Genomic DNA, 20,197 nt, shown 5'->3' with positions numbered 1-20,197 from the left:
ATCGGTGAATAGTTCTTGAACTTCACAAGATAGCGACGGGAAACTTTACCTCGTACCTTCCTTTCTTTATGTGCCAGTATCTGCTCTGGAATCAGAACCTCATCAAGTTCCTCAACTTCCTGCTGAGCCTCATCTAATACATCCTCAGGCACATCCCCACGGAAAGGTCTAAGAAGACTCACGTGAAAAGCATTGTGAATCCTCCAGTGATCTGGTAACTTCAAACGATAGGTTACCTCACCAATCTTTTCCAAAACCTGAAAAGGCCCATAATATCGCATGCTCAACTTAGGGAATAAGCGCTCTTTACCCTTCATCTTCTTGAGTCTAGCCTTTTCAAAGCGCAAAAGAACCCAATCACCCAATGCAAACTGTAAATCACGTCTGTGACGGTCTGCGGCTTTCTTTTGCTTATGCTGAGTTTTCTGGAGGGCCAACTTAACTCTCTGATAAGCTTCATCCAAGCTCTCCACATACTGATCAGCCTCAAAGATCTTATCCTTTGTATGCAATATGGGTGGTACCTTCTTCCCTCCTTCCACAATCTCAAAAGGCGCCTTGCCTGTCGAGGTATGTACAGTGTTGTTATATGCAAACTCCACCAAAGGAAGATACTTTTCCCATTGTTGCTTGTGCTCGACACATAACACTTGAGAAGATCCAACACTGTAGAGTTAGCCTCTTCTGACTGACCATCTGTCTGTGGATGAAATGACGATGAAAACTTGAGAGTTGTACCCATTGTCAAACAACCCTCTCCAGAACAAACTCGTCATCCGTGGATCACGGTCACTAATGATAGACGTAGGCAAGCTATGATACTTGAAGATGTTCGCCATGAACAACTTCACCATATGATGCACTTTGATCGTCTTACGCACGGGAATGAAATGAGCCTGCTTACTGAACCTACATATGATAGTCCAGATGCCATCATTTCCCGTTTGTGTCCGTGGAAGATCAAATATAAAATCCATGGCAATGCTCTCCCAAGGTCTATCCGGAATAGGTAAAGGTTGTAATAACCCTGGTGTCTTCTGACGGTCAAACTTTACCTTCTGACATACGATGCATTGCCTCACAAAGGCATCAACATCTCGTCTCAAGGTTGGCCAATAAAAGAAAGTCTCCACTGCTTTTACCGTGGCGTCAATACCTCTATGACCTGCATACGGTGGAGCATGACTTTCAATCATAACCTTGAGTCGCAATGGCCTGGTAACACACAGTCTGCCATGCATCAATAAAAACCCATCTCTGAGAGTATAGTGCTCATGCCGCTGACCCTCAGACATCTGATCATACAACCTTTCAAAGTCCTCATCATGGGCATACTGCTCCTTCATTTCATCAAGCTCATGATGATAAGCAAGTGAAACTGCAGAGACCTGTGGCTTGCGTGACAAAGCATCTGCCACTACATTCTTTTTGCCTTCCACATGCACAATCTGGAAGTGAAACATTGACAAAAAGTTTGCCCAACGCATATGCTTCTCTGAAAGCTTAGTCTGCGTGAGGAAATAACGCAAGGTTTGATGATCTTTCTGTACAGTGAAATCAGCCCCAAGCAAGTAGTGTTTCCATGTAGAAAGAGCGTGAATTACAGCCAACATCTCTTTCTCATAAACCTGTAAATGCTTCTCAGCATCTTGTAATACTCTACTCTGATAGGCTATCGCATGTCCCTCTTGCATGAGAACTGCACCAATGCTACTTCCACATGCATCACACTGGACAACAAAAGCCTTTCGGAGGTCCGGTAACACCAATACGGGGTCCGAAGTAAGCTTTTCTTTGAGCTTTTTGAATGCTGTAATTTCCCGATCAGCCCATGTAAACGGAGTTGCCTTCTTCGTCAAAGCATGAAGAGGCGAAGCAATTTCAGCAAAGTGCCGTATGTACCGCTTGTAATAGGAACACAATCCTAGAAAACTGCGTACATCATGCACGGTCCTCAAAGCTGGCCAATTAAGTATTGCTTCCACCTTTGCTGGATCCATACGGACTCCATGCGCAGACACAATATGCCCCAAGAAATGTATCTCCTGCAAAAAGAACTCACTCTTCTTGCCATTAACAACCAACCTATGGTTTCTGAGTTCTGCAAACACAATGGCCAAATGCCTTCTATGCTCTTCCTCAGTTTGGGAATGCACAATCATATCATCAAAGAATGTGCCCACAAACTCTCTATGAGGCCTGAAAATCCTGTCCATCATTCTGTTAAATGTGGCAGGCGCATTCGTCAAACCAAAGGGCATAACCAAGAACTCATACAATCCAAACGTGGTTCGGAATGCTGTTTTATGCACATCCTCGGGTCTAATGCGTATCTGATGATAACCACTTTTCAAGTCAATACGACTAAAAACTGTGGAGCCCTGTAAGCGGTCCAAAATGTCATCGATCCTCGGTATGGGAAATCGATTCTTGATGGTATTCTTGTTCAGCGCCCTGTAATCAATACACATGCGCCAAGAACCATCCTTCTTCTGCACTAAGCGCACAGGTGAGCAAAAGGGTGATGAGCTAGGCTGTATCAACCCTTTATTCAAAAGCTCCTGCACCTGACTCATAATCTCTTCCTGTTGGGCTGCACTAACACGGTACGGCGGTCTATTCGGTGGAGTACTACCAGGAATCAGATCAATGGCATGATCTTCTGGCGTCTCAGGAGGAAGTTCTCTTGGCAATGACTCGGAAAAACAATCTTGAAACCCACATAAGAATTCAGTCCTGTCCTTATCTAACATAGACAAATTAGACTTAGACTCATCATCCTGTGTATCCTTTACATAAATCAAGTACGCGGAAAGATGCTTTTTCATTACTGATGAAATCGCCGAAGCGGATACAATAGGAACAGATTCCCCTTTGAGTTTTACATCCAATACATGTTCTTTCCCTCTATGAGTCAGAGTGATTTTCCTATTGTAAGTATCCACCACCGCATGTACCCTGTGGCACCATGGCATCCCCAACAAAACATCACAGCCATCCAAAGGCATGATGAAGAACTCTTCGCTGTCCACATAACCCTGCAATTGAAGCTGAAGCTTCCCAATGATAGGAGTAACGGGTTCTGCATACCCTGGACAAGCCATATTAGCCTCATGTAACGGCCCCATCTCCTTTACGCGAATCCCCAATCGGCCAGCCAAATCTGGTGAAATGAAGTTGGCTCTAGCACCTGTATCAAAGAAGATCAAAGCATTCTGATCTCTCACTTTGCCCCATGCCTTGCACAACTCTGTTGCTTCACCACCTAGCTGCTCTTTACAAGATCAGGAACTAAGCCTGCAGAAGGTTTTTGTTTCTTTGGCTTGGGCTCTCCTTTATTGTCATTTCTTTTGGGACAATTGAATGACATATGCCCCTCTTCAGTACAGTAAAAACACTTATGAGCATCTCTCAAAGCCTGTCTTTCCTCAGAAGTCCTCTTGGGCATTGGCAACTTCTTATACTTCGTCTCTGAAGACCCTTTAGCATCATGAGAAGCATGCCCAAATTTTTCAGCTTTCTTGCTCAATTTCTTACTGCCTTTAAACCCAGATGATCCACTAGTGAGTAACGCATTAGCTGTCATAGCATTTTCAATCATATGTGACATGTTTGTTACTCTTGTCTTGATACAATTATCTCGTACCTCTTTGGGCAGCCCACAACAATACTTCTCTACCTGTTCAGACAGTGGCACCGCACGATAAGAAGTCACTGGGAGTAATGCTTCCCAAAACTTCTTGTTATAATCCTCCAAACTATCACACTTTGAAGCATCCAATTTGTGCCATGCGGTCATAACATCCACCTCAAATGTAGATGTGAGCCATACGGAAGAGAAAACCTGTTTAAACTGGACCCATGTGGTGGGTGCTATGCCTTGCAAAAGAAGAGTAGACCACCACTGCAAAGCATTGCCCTTGAGAAAAGTGGCAGCTTTCCTCACCTTAGAGGACTCTGTGTAATTCCCACCAGAAAAAGCAGCATCAAACTGCTGTAAAAAGGTGAGTGCTTTCAATTTATCTTTGGCCCCATTGAATGTATCAAACTTCACTGCACCTCCCCCTTCCTTGTAATCCTTCGCCTTTCCCATAGGCGTTAGATTATCATATGGAAGTGGTTTCGCAAGATTGCTGCCCCCAACATTCATGCCCATCATTGGCTCAACATTTTCCATTCCCACACCAGGCATACCATACATCCCAGCCATGTTTCCAAACATTCCATTATGCATACCTGGCTGCATACCACCAAACATATTGCCTTGCATCCCAGGTTGCATGCCTCCAAACATATTTCCTTGCATACCGGACTGCATACCACCATACATATTCCCCTGCATACCAGGCTGAAAATTAGCTCCAAAAGGCCCGTGCATACCCATGCCTCCTTGAGGATAACCCCCAGTCATAGATTGGAACACCGAGCCACCACCAAAATAACCTGGATGCATATTCTGCTGAGGAATAGGTGGTTGTCCATAGAAGGAACTCTGAGAGTTTGAACCATAAGCATGCTGCATGTTCGGAAACTGGCCAAAAGATGGTTCCTGTGGGATGGCACCACTATGACCCTGTGGAAGATTCTTAGAACGAACCTTCTTCTTCTTTTTCTCGGGCTCTGTGCGGGATCTCATAAATTCAGCAAATCTCTCACTTTGTGTGAGCTGCATAAAAGTATCCATAACACTAGCCAAACGATCTTTGAACCGAGCATCATCATCCTCTTTACCATGCACATCTTTTGGCTGTGTTACATCCTCATAAGGCTCAACATCTGCAGCCTGTTCTCCTGCAAAAATATCCTCAGATACATCTCTCTCAGGAGAAGTCTCTTGCTCTTCTTCTTCATGATAGAAGTACTCATCCTCTGTATCAGACATGTTTGCTGAATTTTCAGCGATGGCTTTCTTCAAAGCAACCACGAGCTCACCCCCTTCAGAAAGTTGATGATTGGTCCCGGGGACGGAACCTTGAAACCGGCCTCTGATAGAAACCAGAGTGCGGTAGACTAGCAGTCCCCCGTCCACTTGTAGTCTAGATGTGAAAACAAAACAGATTGGAGCTAGAGTGCCCGAATCTGAAAACAAAGCGACACTTGTTGGCCCCAAAGCTTGGCGCCCCTTGCGGTATTTCTTTATTCAATTCCAAAAATATGAATGGCTGAGTACAACAAAAATCAGCCAAGAGATTACACCTGTATGTCCAATCTAACGGCCCACAATACCTCTTAGCACAGAGGATCTATGCACACAGATTTGTGTTTCACAATAACACACTGTGCCTCCCTCTGATCAGCCAAGACCACTAAGCAGGGCAGCCATGAGCATACATCTGGCATAACTCAAGTGCATGATTCAACATCTCAGCTCATACATACATGTACTGTCCAAACTCTGTCTCAACCCTTGTCAATCTGCCATACCCCTCCTCTCACAAGGGGCCAGATAGCTCAAATCTGCAACAGACATCAAGCAGTAGAAAGAGAGATAGATGAACAGATGCGGAGCTTACCAAATTCAGCCCGTGTATTTGCACTGGAGGAAGCAACGGTACCAATCTGTACTTGCAGGCACTTGTTTCCACAACCCTGCTTCACACGCATGTACGTACTTGTCTGTACCCTCCTCCTTGTGTCCAACTATATGCTGTACTTGACTGTACAGATCTGAAAAACAGCCCTGTACCGGTCTGTACCGCCTCGGGATACGTGCCAGGAGTTGTCCTTGCAAACGCCGCCTGCAGCCAGCACCTGTACTCGCCTGAACCTGCGCAGTCAGTCTGTCCAGAACCTGTCCAGCGCCGCCAGCAGCAGTATTGCTGTACCTGGACTGTCCGTACACTGTACGGCAGTCGTACAGTGTTGTACCTGCTGTTGTACCTGTCTGCACAGGCTGTACCAGCAACTGCAGCCTTCTGTTACAGCCGCCGCCCCCTCTCCTGGTGCAGAGAACACTCAGCGCAGCCTGTACCTACTACAACCTGTCCGTACAGAATTGTACGGCTGGTTGGTACAGAGAAAAACAGCAGCAAACCAGCCTTCAGCAGTCGACCAGTTCCTCCCCTTGCTTTTCCACGCTTCCCAACAGGCAAGTATGCTCCACGATTTCCAAAAGGGAAGAGAGAGAGGGAGGAGAGAGAAGCACACACTCCAAAAGTGGAGTGGCCTCCTCCCCATAATAATCCTAGGGCCCCAAACTTTAAAAGTCCCTAGGGGCCACTAAGGCCTAGGGGCAACTTTAATAAACATTAAAGTTTAATGTTCTAGCTCCCCCCTTCACACCTAGGGATGTCCACACATCTTTAACTCTGTCCGGGCACCCCCCATGTGAATCATTCAATATTCTGACTCTGCAACCACCATGCCCACACTTGTGCTGTTCCATTTTCACAGGGCCATGACAATATATATATATATATATATATATATACGTATGTATAATATATATAACGTACGTATATATAACCTATGTACATATATATATATATATATATATATATATATATATATATATATAACGTACGTACATACATATATATATATATATGTATGTACGTACGTTATATATATATATATATATATATATATATATATATATATATATATATATGTACGTACGTTATATATATATATATATATATATATATATATATATATATATATAACGTACATATATATATATATATATATATATATATATATATATATATATATATATATAACGTACGTACATACATATATATATATATATATACATACATATATATATGTATGTATGTACGTACGTTATATATATATATATATATATATATATATATATATATATATATATATATGTATGTATGTACGTACGTTATATATATATATATATATATATGTGTGTGTGTACGTACGTTATATATACGTACGTATAATATATATATATATATATATTATACGTACGTATATATAACGTATGTACACACACACACACACACACATATATATATATATATATATGTACGTACGTTATAGATATAATATATATAACGTACGTATATTATTATGTACGTACGTACGTACGTACATACATACATACATACATACATACATACATACATACATACATATATATATATATATATATATATATATATATATATATATATATATATATAAATCCACCGTTTCCTAGTTATTTCTGTTTCTTAGTTTTGAGTCGTTGCCATTTCCCGAAGGCTGGCCGTTTCTATTGCGATTGCCGTTTCCATTTCTGTTTCCGTTTCATGCAACTATGGTTGTCTCGCAACATAATGTTGCTGTGTTGAGACAAAAGACCAGCCATCCTCTGCTCCACGGCGGGTGCTGTCTGAACTGCATTAGATTGAGAGTGGACATAAATCAACACACACTCTTCTCCTTTTCTTATGGCTTGTTGGGCCTAAATGTTGGAAATGAGTGGTATTCCAGGAATGTTGTTCACAGGCGGTCACGTATAATACAGAAAACCAGTGGCCCGAATCACAACATACATTCAACATACATCTCAACATAAGCATGAATCAACACATCTATCACATATGTCATGTACACATACATCCTGAAACCACATATGACAATCTTGCACGTGACATTGCACTAGGGGCTGAAGTTGGGTCAGCCCCCCCCGCACCCCCCCCCCCCCCCCCCCCGCCCCGAGGTATCTTTATTACCAACAAAGTAATCTCTTGTACAAGATGTGGGTGCCCATGAGTTCCACTCCTGTGATGGCACGAGATTTATCCAAATCTGTGTAAAACAAAGCAATGCAAGCTCTCGGTCACCAACCAGAGCAAGGCGGTCACCAAGTGCCCAATAGAGAAAATAAATCCTTGGTCACCAACCAAGGCCAAAGTAGTCACCAACTGCTGTCTAAATAATTCCTTAGTTTCACAGCTGTCCACACGATTGTGCAATTCAGCAGCTCCAAACAGCCAAAACAGCACTTAGACCAATCGTTTTGCATCCCATGAAGCTGTGTTGAAGCCTAGCACAACCTGTGTCTGTTCCATCTCAAGGAAACCCATGAAGTATGGCTGAGATTTGCTGTAATTCAGTACAGCCAGCCAAAAGAGAAGCAGTAGAGGAAGTCGACCAGCTTTAGGGAGCAATTATGCAACTCGACTGGCTGTGTAGCTTGTATACATCCCGACCAGCACTAGAGAAAAGAGGAAACGTTGTCGGTCAGCCCTGTAGCTGATATTTCAACAGTCGACCAGCCACATATTCACTGTTCCATGAGTCGGTCAGCTGTCTGGGAGCAGTAGATGGAGTTGGCCAGCCACACAGGTCTCTTCCTTGTTGTTTGATAGCCCTGTGGTCCCTAGAGAAGCAGTCGACCAACTCTCTTGGCTGCCCTTCCTTGCTCCACACCCCAAGCAACCGGAAAAGCAACTCGTGTCTGGCAAAAATAGCCCCCAAGATCACTTTTAGCAACTTGTGGGTTTCTGGTCCATGCATGGGTGCCCAAACATAAAGGTCCCGGTTCATTAAAATAGTCTAGCCTGATGTGAACTCTCTTATAGATTATAAGTTTGTCCTCCCAAACTTTAATGAATGTGAACGTGCAACCATAGACTTTAGTAAACAAAGAAATAATAATTAAATAAGGTTGAGTGTGCACACTTACCACCTGCAAAACACATAAAATTCACCGTTTTAGTCCCAAACAAGTGTGCACACGCACGTCCATGGGGTGTGTAGGCGTCCTTGATGTCCGTGGACATTCATTGGTAAAATACCTAGGCAAACAAGACAAGTCACACATACAAGTGCACTTCACAAGCAAATGCTTGTGTGTGATGATTTGGATTAAATCTCCCAACTTGCCATCTTGTACACAAAAACTATTGTGACCATAGGTAAAATACCATGCAATGGTGCACTTCACAGGCAAATGCACGGGGTGGCCAGGCGTTCCCGAAGCTCGTGGACATTCACAGGTGAAATACCATGCAATGTCTAGGCAAACAAAACAAGTCACACATGCAAGTGCACTTCACAGGCAAATCTTTCTCCCTTTCTTGATCTCCTTCATGATGTCTTTTGTTTCCATCAGTATGGCTTGTCCTTCTTGCATTTCTTCAGAGGTAAGTGGTGGTGGTGTTGTCTGTATTTCCAGTTGCATCCTTGTGTGCGATGATTTGGATTAAATCTCCCAACTTGCCATCTTGTACAGAAAAACTGTTGCGACCATGGGCACCACACATGTTGGATCCAAATGCTGTACTCACTAGAGCCATTGCCCTTGCATGAGCCCAGCTAATGTTAGCAGTCATCTCCTGTCTATACATATTGCTCACTGAGGGCCTTTGTTGTGGGTGTGCTCACCCAGAGCCTTTTTCTCATTTTTTCCCATTTTTTTCGTATTTTCCCTATTTTTCCTAGCCGTGGGACAGTCCTGGGCTGGCCAATTGAGAATGGCTTGGCCGACTGGCTGTTTTTTCCAGTCGTGGATATGAGGGCTGTTGTCGGTTGTTTTATGGCTGGCCGACCGGCATAGGAGGATGGTATAAATACCACCCTTGGTCCCCCACTTCCTCTTGTACCGGGTCTTGTGTATATAGTAGAGTTTATAGCTTCTCTCTCTCTCTCTCTCTCTCTCTCTCTCTCTCTCTCTCTCGCGTTTTGTTCTCTATAGCAGTTGTCTCATATTTCCGTTGTGCATTTTGACATGGTATTAGAGCCCCAGGTGGCTTGAAGCTTGGAGACAGTGGGAGCTTGTGGGTTCGCTGATTTGTGGTGTTGATTGGAGATTTCTTGTGCTGTTCGGGACTTGGAGATCGGGTAGAATGTGGCCATCACCGTTGGATAGCCACCTCGCATATTATTTGCAGCCTCTTCTTCATTTTTTTCCCACACCCCCTCCCTTCACAAGACCTTGTGAACCCTTGAGGTGGCAGACTTGCTTGAGATGGTTGAGAAGCACGTGAAGATCCCTACTCTCCCCACATTCTCGGTGGATCGACAGTTGGACGGGACCAACTACGGCATATGGAAGGTAATGATGGAGTCTGTCTTGGAGTCTTATGACTTGGTTGATTTCATTGTGGTTGGTGTTCCACGGTCGGAGTTGGAGGACGGGGAGCTTTTACCCTCTATTTGGAAAGAATGGGAGGCTCAGGCACAGTTATGGGATCGTGTCAATGCCCATGTGCGTTCTTTCATCTTCCTTAATTGCACACCATAGGCGATTAATCATATCAAACATATGACGCTGGCCAGAGGGATTTGGCAGCATTCGGCTTCTCTGTATAATAGTGTATCACCCATGACGCGGATCTCCTTGGAAGTGCAGATGCGGGTGATGAATCCTGTAAAATCTTCGACGATGCGGGAGCACATCAACAAGTTGCAAGCTCTTCAGCAGGAGGTTAGGACATGGCCATCACTTTGCTGTCTCATCTGACCTCTCAGTACTCAGCTTTCTACTACTCTTTGATCACCAGTGGGGCAGGCTCAGCACCATCACATGGGAGGAGCTTGTGCCTATGATCTTAGACCAGGAAGAATGTTTTACGAACCCTCCACAGGGCGGAGGTTGTGAGGCCTTGATTGGCCAACGGTCGAAAGGCCGTAACAACAACAACAATAAGGGCAAAAGGGGAGTCTTCATCGGAGAAGTCTTCTGAGAAGAAGCCCGATTCAAAGCGTGATGCTGTGAAGGCTGAGCGGACCTGTAACACTTGTGGCGAGAAAGGCGACTATTGGAGGAAATGTCCTAAGTGGAGTACCGAGAAGAGTGCTGATTCTTCAGCTTTAGCTGCCAAGACTCCAGCTTTTGTGCACTTGGAGATTATGGACACAGATGCTTCATCTTCTTCGAGCAGGGAGACAGTTGGTTTCAGTGCCAAGGATACTCAGGAGTGGATTCTTGATAGTGGTGCTTCCAGGCACATGACTCCTTCCCGAGAGTTATTACATGATCTTAAACGGCAGTTAGGTCGCATTTTCATTGGCGACAATTCCACTATACCGATTCACATGAGGGCAGGATGGAGATTATTCCCGATGGCAAAGGGGGGAAGCATTCCTCTCGTGTTCTTTACGACGTACGTCCTTGCATTTGGTTTTCATCTATTGTTAGTGCATGAGGTTTGCAAGACTGTCTTCCTGGTGAAGTTTGAGGAGCATTCTGTTGCTCTACGAAACAAAGAAACAGGCCAGGTTGTATGGGAAGTCGGAATGGAGAATAATATCTACAAACTCTCAGCACTCTCTTCTCTGACAGGCACTCAGATTGGTGATTTGTGGCACTTCCGTTTTGGCCACTTAAATGTGGATGCGCTATGGCGGGCTTTCCGGGACCACATGGTGGATGGCTTACCTGATGTTGGCAGCAAGCAGGGACGCTATAGTTCTTGCATTCGTGGTAAGCAACACATGGAATCTTTTCTGAAGTAGGCTACTAGGCGGGCTTCGAAACCTTTGGAGTTGGTACACACTGACTTGTGTGGACCTATGCAGATCCCATCATTGGGAGGTTCTTTGTGCTTTATGTTGCTTGTTGATGATTGTAGCAGATTTACATGGGTTTATTTTCTTTCCCAGAAGACCAAGCTTTTGCTCAGTTCAAGGAGTGGCATGTTATGGTGGAGAAGGAGTCTGGATTGCAGGTAAAGACTCTTCGGGATGACAAAGGAGGAGAGTTCTCTTCTAATGTGTTTGTGCGGTTTTGTGCGGAACATGGCATCAAGCGGGAGGTGGCCAATACAAGTTCGCCTTCAGAGAATGGAGTGGTTGAGTGAGAACTGGACTGTGGTGGAGATGGCGAGGACGATGCTGGAGCATCGCGATCTTCCTCGTCCACTTTGGGGAGAGGTTGTGGCTACGACTGTCCATATCCTCAACTGATCTCCGACGACTTCAGTACCAAAGATGACTCCATTTGAGGCTAATTTTGGCAGGAAACCAGATGTCTCCCATTTTTGTGTGTCTGGGAGTGATGCCTATGTTCACATTCCAAAGAAGCAGAGGGGGAAGCTTGACTCGAAGTCCTAGAAGCTTGTATATGTGGGATATAACTCTCTTTCCAAAGGCTACAGGTTGTATGACCCGGAGCAGAATGAGGTTGTTGTTAGGAGAGATGTTGTCTTTGATGAGCATGTTCCAGCTTCCACTGTTGATGAGCCACTTCTTGGAGAACCAGATGAGTATGAGGAGGATTCCCAGTCTATTTTTCTAGCTAGACAGCCTCAGTCAGTTGTCGAGGTTGAGCCCGAGGTTGGAGATGAGAGTGGTTGTTAGACACCCTTGAGGAGTCAGGTGGTACGGAGCTTCCCTCCGAGTGGACCACAGAGGACAGACCTCGAAGATTGCACAGTGTTTGTGAGAAAAGTCATTCAGCGGAGCTCTTACAGGTAAACTATGCTTTGATGTCTCATATCATTCGGGACAAAGAGCCCACTTCCGTTAAGGAAGCTCTTTCTTAGGAGACTTGGAGGAAAGCCAGGCAAGTGGAACTGGATGCCATAGAGAAGAATAAAACTTGGGAGTTGGCTCCGAGGCCGTCAGAACGGTCAATCATTGGTGTCAAGTGGGTCTTTAAGACCAAGTATACGTTTGATGGGCCGGTGGACAAGCACAAAGCTAGACTTGTGGCTAAAGGTTATGCTCAACGGCCTGGCATCGACTATGAGGATACCTTTGCACCAATAGCGAGGATGACCACGATTCAACTGTTCTTGCCCTTGCCTCTTCTCAGAGGTGGCATGTATATTAGATGGATGTAAAATCTGCGTTCCTTAATGGTGACTTGCAGGAGGAGGTGTATGTTGAGCAACCTCCAGGCTTTGAGGTTCCGGGATCAAAAGGAATGGTTTACAAGGCCTTGTATGGTCTTAAGCAAGCTCCTAGGGCTTGGAATCAGAAGATTGATTCCTTCTTTCTACGGATAGGATTTCAGAGATCGGTTGCAGATCCTAACTTGTATCTCTTTTAGGAACGTGGTTTGGTCACGTTGATTATCCTTTATGTGGATGATCTCATTCTTACTGGCGGTCATGTGGAGCACATAGCAGTGACGAAGGCTGCCTTGTCAAATGAGTTTGAGATGACTGACTTAGGCTTACTCCATTTCTTCTTGGGATTGGAGATTTGGCAGACCCAGAGGGGGTTCTTTGTTTCTTAGCAGTGGTATGTTCATGAGTTGCTTGAGGTCTTTGGGATGGAGAACTACAAGCCTATTACTTCACCGGTGGACCCGAACACCAAGCTTACAACAGTGAACGATCCTTGTGATGTGAGCAGGTTGATGCTCTCTATATCGGAAGCTCATTGGTTCATTGATTTGGTTGCTGAACACTAGATTGGACTTGAGCTTTCCTGTGGGGCTATTGAGCTCATTCATGCACACGCCTTTGAAGACTCATTGGGACGCAGGGTTGCGAATCTCGTGGTATCTGCAGGGTATGAAGGATCTTGGACTCTTCTATGACACTAGAGGGGGAACGACGGATGGAGTCAAACTCCAAGATTGGAGTGACTCATATTGGGGAGGAGATCCAAACACGAGGAGATCTACATTAGGCTACAGATTTACCCTTGGCTCAAGAGCTATTTCATGGAGCAGCAAGAGGCAGCAAACTATTGCCTTTTTCGTCTACAGAGGTAGAGTACCGGGTTGCTTGTGGTGCTGCTTGTGAGGTTGTGGGGCTGCGGGGGTTGCTTGGCAAGATTGGGTTTCCACAGAAGGAACCCACGGTCATCCAGTGTGAGAACCAGAGCTGTATAGCTATTGCTTGGAACCTGGTCTTCCATGCCCGGGCCAAGCACATAGAGATACAATATCACTTTGTTCGTGAGAAGATTTTGGATGGTGACATCTTGCTTGTTTATTGTTCGACGGAGGACAATGCGGCAGACCTCTTCACGAAGTCTCTACCTTAAAGAGAACTGTTGTTTCTTCTGCCACACTATGGGAGACGAGAAGAAGAATTGCACTAATTGTTGTTTCTTATGACAAATGCTCTGATCCCCGCGAATCATGATGGGCTCAAGAAAACCTTCAACAATAGTGAAAGTGTCTTGCCTCCAATCAAGAATGGCTACATACTGTTTGAACCACTGGATCCCGAGGATCATGTCACACGGGAGACAATGAAACCCAGCCGAAATGTTGCCTTCTAAACCTGAAACTCAAACTGCTGAGCTTTATGAGAGAGGTGTGTATACTGTTTGAACCACTGGATCCCGAGGATCATGTCACATGGAAGACAATGAAATCCCGTTGGAATGTTGGCTTCTAAACCTGAAACTCAAACTGCTGAGCTTTATGAGAGACGGTGTACATAGACCACGTGTAAACCTGTCCACATCTAAATGATAAGGAACCAAGGTATAGGTCATTTTGTTTGCCAACTGCGGAGAGGTGCCATCCTCAAAACTTCCCATGTCGAAGAGGACAATGAATTGTTGTCCCCTCAGTGCCATAGGCGTGGATGAGAGACTTCTTTTGTCCCTCAACCTCACCCTCCTGCTTATCATCAAATACCACTGGTGGCATTGAATTCATAGCGAGCAATAGCTGAACGACATTAGAGGCTGATGGTGGAGGTGTGGATGGGGATGCTACGGTCGCTACTGTGGAAGTGTGGCAAATTTTTCAGCCTACCATCCTCCAGATATCTGTGCATTGCGGAAGGATTTCTTAGAGCATGATGGATTCACTCATGTAAGAGTTGGTGACTCTAAGTCAGTAAGGAGAGTTGGTGACTTTGACTACTATAGTTATGACCCTGTGTCTGCATAAACTCATGAAAGAGTTGGTGACTCTGTTCAGTGAGTATGTTAACTCATGGAAGGGTTGTGATCCTAGTGAGTTAGCTGTCAGAATGCATAGAGGAAATACGAGACAACTGCTAAAGAGAACAAATGCAGAGAAGAGAGAGAGAGAGAGAGAGAGAGAGAGAGAGAGAGAGAGAGAGAGAGAGAGAGAGAGAGAGAGAGAAGCTGTATAAACTCTGCCATATACACAAGATCCGATACAAGAGGAAGTGGGGGACCAAGGGTGGTATTTATACCACCCTCCTATGCTGGTCGGCCAGCCCCCATAAAACAACCGACAGCAGCCCTGATGTCCACGACTGGGAAAAACAGCCAGTTGGCCAACAAAATCAAGTCGGCCAGGACATTCTCAGTCGGCCAAGAGAGAAACATTAGTCGGCCAGCACAGGACTACCCCACAACCAAGAAAATTACAAAAAATACAAAAAAAATTAGAAAAAAATGAGAAAAAGGCTCTGGGCAGGCACACCCACAACAAAGGCCCTTAGTGAGCAATATGTACAGACAGGAGATGACTCCTAACACCCCCTCCGCTCTTGGATGTGGAACCAACCCCAATGAGCTGGAGTGCTGTCGGAGCATAGCCCCTTCTACTATGTCTGTTCATTTGGTTGGAGGTAACCTCCAGTGATGCTCTCCTTAGCTTTTTCCTCAGGAGTCTTCTTGGGCATGGAATCTTTCTTATTGACCTTGAGAATTTTTCTTTTGCTCCTTTTGGTCTTTGTTATGAGCGCCCTTACCTTGGGTAGATGACTCCTGTTGGGGCTTAGGACTAGACTGTACTTGCTTGGGCTTACCTCCATTCAGCATCAGCTCTCTTGATTCTGAGCGAGGGTGAGTGCCCGTGCATAAGTGTGAGGCTCAAAATTGTTGACTGGGTACCTAATGTTTGTGTCTAAACCTCTAATGAACTATTTTAGCTTGTCTTCTTCTGATATACCCAATTGCTGGGCCATGGTAATGACCTTGTTGGATAGGTCAAAACAGGGGAACCACCTTGAGTGAGTTTGTAAAATTCGTCCCTCAAGATTGGTCATTTACTGTGGTGGAAGAAAATGGGCCTTGAGATCAGCCACAAAAACTAGCCCAATCAAATTGGAATTGGCTTGTTAATGGGTCTATGTGAAGTTGTGGGTTTGTGTGAAGTTGAGACCAATGCTGCCACCAAGTAACAGCTTCCCCAGTGAGTTGAGGTACTGCCACATGGACTTCGGCTTGTGGATCTGTAATTTTAGCTAAAGCAAAATGTGCTTGAAATTATTGAATGAATTGAGTAATAGCAACATGATCACACTTACCATCATACTTAAGTTTGGAGAAGTTCGTATGACAGTGGTGGTAGGGGCGGTGGAGGACAAAGAAATTGGAGCTATCTTGGGGAGAGATGCCTGAATATGTGCCATTGTCTGCTCATGTTGGAGTTGCATAGCCTCACGATTGAGTCTTTGCTGGAACTCTCGGTCGGCTTCTTCTCGATGGCGCTCGTCTTCCTCATACTTAAATGTGGCTTCCTCATCCCTTTTTTCCTCTGTAAGTCTCTATTCTTCTTTATTTTCCTCTTCTTCAGCTTTTTTTCTTGCTTCTTCACGTCTCCTCTAGACTGAAGTACATTTTTTGCAAGATCTGAGAGGCCTTCTTTGGGCTTCTCTTTTTCTGCAGCAAGCTACATCTTCAATGAATTAATTTGCTCCATCATTATTCTCAGGAGCCCTTCTGTGCTTGGCGGAAACGTACTTTCTTTTTGGTGTGTCGCTTTGGAGGCTTTGTGCCTCCATAACTTCTTGTTGGCTTTCTTCTTGATGCGATGTCTCTCCCAACATGGTGGAGGCCTAGGTGGTTTTTTCGGACCGCAGTTTTACCATCCACCTGATGCTCTCACTTCTTTAGGTAGTTGAGTTGGGTCACCAACCCGTGATCCATGTGCAATGGGTGTAGAGGCTGAGAAGATCTAACCGGATAACTCGGTTGGTATCCTTGTGAGAGAGCTGGAGAAAAGGGGAGTCCAAACTATACTGAAGGGGTGGTAGGCGGTCCATGCGGAGCCCATATACTGAGAACCAAGTGGAAACTAATGCATACCATACTCCAAAGTGGCCCTCAAGTGCTATTTGTCTCGAGGACTATGTAACTGTCTAGAAGAGTGCATCCACTACCATCGGGAGAATAGAAGAGACAATAGACGACACAGTGCCCCCCCTGCAAGCAGGCCTGCAAGCAGGCCTGCAAGCAGGAGTATTTGCTTATATTAATTCTTTGGAGAACTTCTGTATAATGCTCGAGAACAAGTGATATGACTGCCCAACGCAAGGATGGGGTAGAGCTTACGTCGGCTGAGTATCCACCAATCCAAGGGCATTGCAGAAAACTCTTCTAGACCACTTATGCAAGTCCAGGATAGCTGTAGGATTGCACACATGCTGGCTGAATGTGGAAGAACGTTTGCCTGGAGAGGAAGGAGAATATTTGCTGACTTGATGCCTGAAATCTGCTTGTAGACTTGATTGTCGACGAATGATTTCTGCTGAATATCAGGCGCTTGCTTATATATGCACACCTGATGCTGGTCGGCCAGGTCCCTTTTGGACATAAAATGGTATAAAAAACATTTAATGTTGGCGCTTTACTTCTAATGCTATCCAGCCTGCTGGCCAACTGCCTATTGGCAATGACCTACTGCTGTAAGCCCCTAAAGCAGCCCTTTTGCTGGCCGACAGGGACATGTTAGTTCTCTTATGCTGTTGGCTGGCTCTGCTTGGGGTTCATGGCTGTAAACAGCCCCCAATCAGGCTGTCAACTGGGCAAACAGCCATGGGCTGGCTCATAGGCATGCCTTCCTAGCCTATCTGGTAACTATATGCTTTTGATGCAAACCTACTGCTAAGGCTGACTGCTACATGCACTTATGTGATGAATTCTCCAAGTGGGTTAAGAGAATTGACTCCAGACTGACCACTATGGCTCGGAGACTGACCTACGTAGTTCGTGCCGCCTGACTGTCCCTAGATTGAGGGCTCACAATGGGGTCACGGCATACGACAAATATTCCTAAAAAAGGTATTACTTCTGTACAAATGTTGCACTGATGATGATGACAGTGTGTCACTGTGTACCCCAGTGCAGGGTGCACGTGACAATGTATGGTTCTGCCAGGTCTGCTAGAAGTCAAAGCCAGACATCATGAAAGCTGTTGGTAAGCTTCACCCATTACTAGTTCCAGAGTTGCTATGGGAGGACATTTCTATGGACCTTGTGGTTGGATTGCCAAAGAGCCGGTGGTTCCAAAATGATTGTATCCTTACAGTTTTTGATCGGCTGAGTAAACAGACCCACTGCAGCTTCGTTGTGCTGTGCTATGCTATGCTATGCTACATTGTGCTGTGTTATGCTGTTCTGCTTCGTGCACTAGTACTTGACCATGTGTGTGTTCAAGACACTGGTGTTTTTGTGTCCCTCTGTTCCCAGCTTATCACCTTCATAGGTCATGTGCCTTAGGGACTTTCAAACTCTTTATAGGTGTACATTGCCCTTAACTTTCCCTAAAGTGAGGGCAGCTGGCCAACGCTCTATTAAACTATAATCCTTTCCCTAATGACTTATGCATCTTAATTTTAAACCTCTTGTTGTTATCCAATCTTCCATCATTGCTCTATTATTTCCAAACCCATTCTTACTGCTTGTACTGCTAGATATATGCATACAGGCCTATGACAGGTTTCACAGTTTTACAGATTACAATATCGACACGTCAAATTTTAGTTTACCTTGTCGTAAAAGCTTTTCTTCTTTTCTTACAGGGTGTGAAGTAATATTTAGTTTTTGAATGCAGGTAGAGGCTGCTTATGATGTGCTGCTTATGCAGAGTTTGATGCAGCGCAGGGCAGGGAAAGTTCTTGATAATAGTATCCTATTTGCTGATGTAAAAAAGATGAAGACTGTCTCTAGCATTGGAGGACCACAGTGGGTCAGAGATGCTCTCAGTAAATCTCCCGTTGCCGTGGAGACTCCATCACCTGGTGTGATTGGAACTCAAACTGCTGTATATGCAGGGTTAATGGCTTGGACCTTTGCAAGTGGACTTTACACACAGTCATCTGTGAGCACAAATGCTGAAGTGCCTGGTTCAATCTTGGCCATTGGATTTGGTGCTTCACTCTACTTTTTCAGAAAGCGGGATGTTAAACTAGGTAAGCAATCATATATTTATTACAGATTTGACAAAGAAATTTCAGTTGGTGACTAGAAATGTCTGCATTGCAGTAGTTAATTTTATATATGTATGTATTGCCTCCATTCCCCCTCGACCCATTTATTGGGGAACGTATGCTATCTATGATGATTGATGGAACACTTCCACAACTGATGTTCTGCTTCTTCCCTGACCTTTGAAGCACAAAGTGGGGTGCTATGTGTCTTTGTATTGTAGATCATAGCCTAGAGATGCAGAGACAAGAAATGGAGTAGTTGATAACATATGTCAAAGCCGGACACTCCAAATGGAGCTGAAAAATATCTGAACCACCTGCTACCGCCATTGTGGCAGCCATCTCGTGGGTCGAATTGGTGACGACAGTCTCAATTGGGTGTGAGTATTGTTGCCAAGATTGAAAACCAGTGCATGGGGGGTCCAGTGCCACGGGAGGATGGTTTGCACTCCTTGAGGGGAGGGTGTGTTTGGAAGGGGGGCAGGGGCAAGGTTGTGGAAGGGGGGATGAGGTCCGGGGAGGGGGGGGTGGTAAGCGAGGGAATCTGGAGGAGAGGTATCGTCGGTGGTCTCTCCATGAATCCCGTGGAGGCCACCAGGGGCATGCAAGACAAGTGATGGACCTCAGAGGATCTTCTGATGGACCTAGCAATGTAAATTACGGTTCTTTGACCAAATGGTACCTTCAGGGAACAAGGCCTAATAACAATGCTTACGCGGTCCAGCAATCAGAGGCTACCACTCTTGCTCATTGTGCGTTTGCTTCTGGTTCGACTGTCGAGTCTCTCCCTCAGTCTCTCCCTCCAAAGCTTAGGGGATGCGGGTTGTTGGCTCCCTCACAGCGAGGGCAGGCTTTGGCTAGGTAACCCATTTGTTAGAAAATGAAGCACTAGGTTGGCAAGCCGAAGAACTTAAGCATCTAGAGGAGAATGTTGCCATCTAGCTAGGGAATGGCTGAATGATGGGGAAGGTTCTCCGGTGAGGCAAGTAACACACAAATGTAGAGATCCCTATGGCCATTTGTACCATGGTGGGGCTGTCGAGAGTGGGGCGGGGAGGATCCAAAAGCTTTTGTAAAGAGCACCCTAGTGCCGGAAGGAGCACATGGTACTATTTTGGGAGGTTGGGAAAGCACACTGTCACTGGGGAGCCAGTAGCACTTGCTAGTGGGTCCGAATCTAGGGAGAATTCGTG

At 45.1% G+C, this 20,197-nt stretch overlaps 1 protein-coding gene across 1 annotated transcript in view; it reads left to right on the top strand.

Annotated features, from left to right (window-relative positions):
• Nucleotides 1–20,197, top strand: part of LOC147634626 (protein CHAPERONE-LIKE PROTEIN OF POR1, chloroplastic-like) — a 41,389-nt gene that overhangs the window by 5,064 nt on the left and 16,128 nt on the right. Inside the window, exon 2 of the mRNA XM_086803761.1 lies at nucleotides 18,629–18,986. Coding sequence (XP_086659887.1) covers nucleotides 18,629–18,986 — 358 coding nt within the window. The remainder of the gene's footprint in view (nucleotides 1–18,628; nucleotides 18,987–20,197) is intronic.

The sequence above is a fragment of the Cibotium barometz genome, chromosome 10, assembly GCF_041138505.1.
Source record: "Cibotium barometz isolate CiBa-2024 chromosome 10, ASM4113850v1, whole genome shotgun sequence".
NCBI classification, from domain to species: domain Eukaryota; kingdom Viridiplantae; phylum Streptophyta; class Polypodiopsida; order Cyatheales; family Cibotiaceae; genus Cibotium; species Cibotium barometz.
Note: the sequence above shows the minus strand (reverse complement) of the source record. Positions and strands in the feature narration are given on the sequence as shown.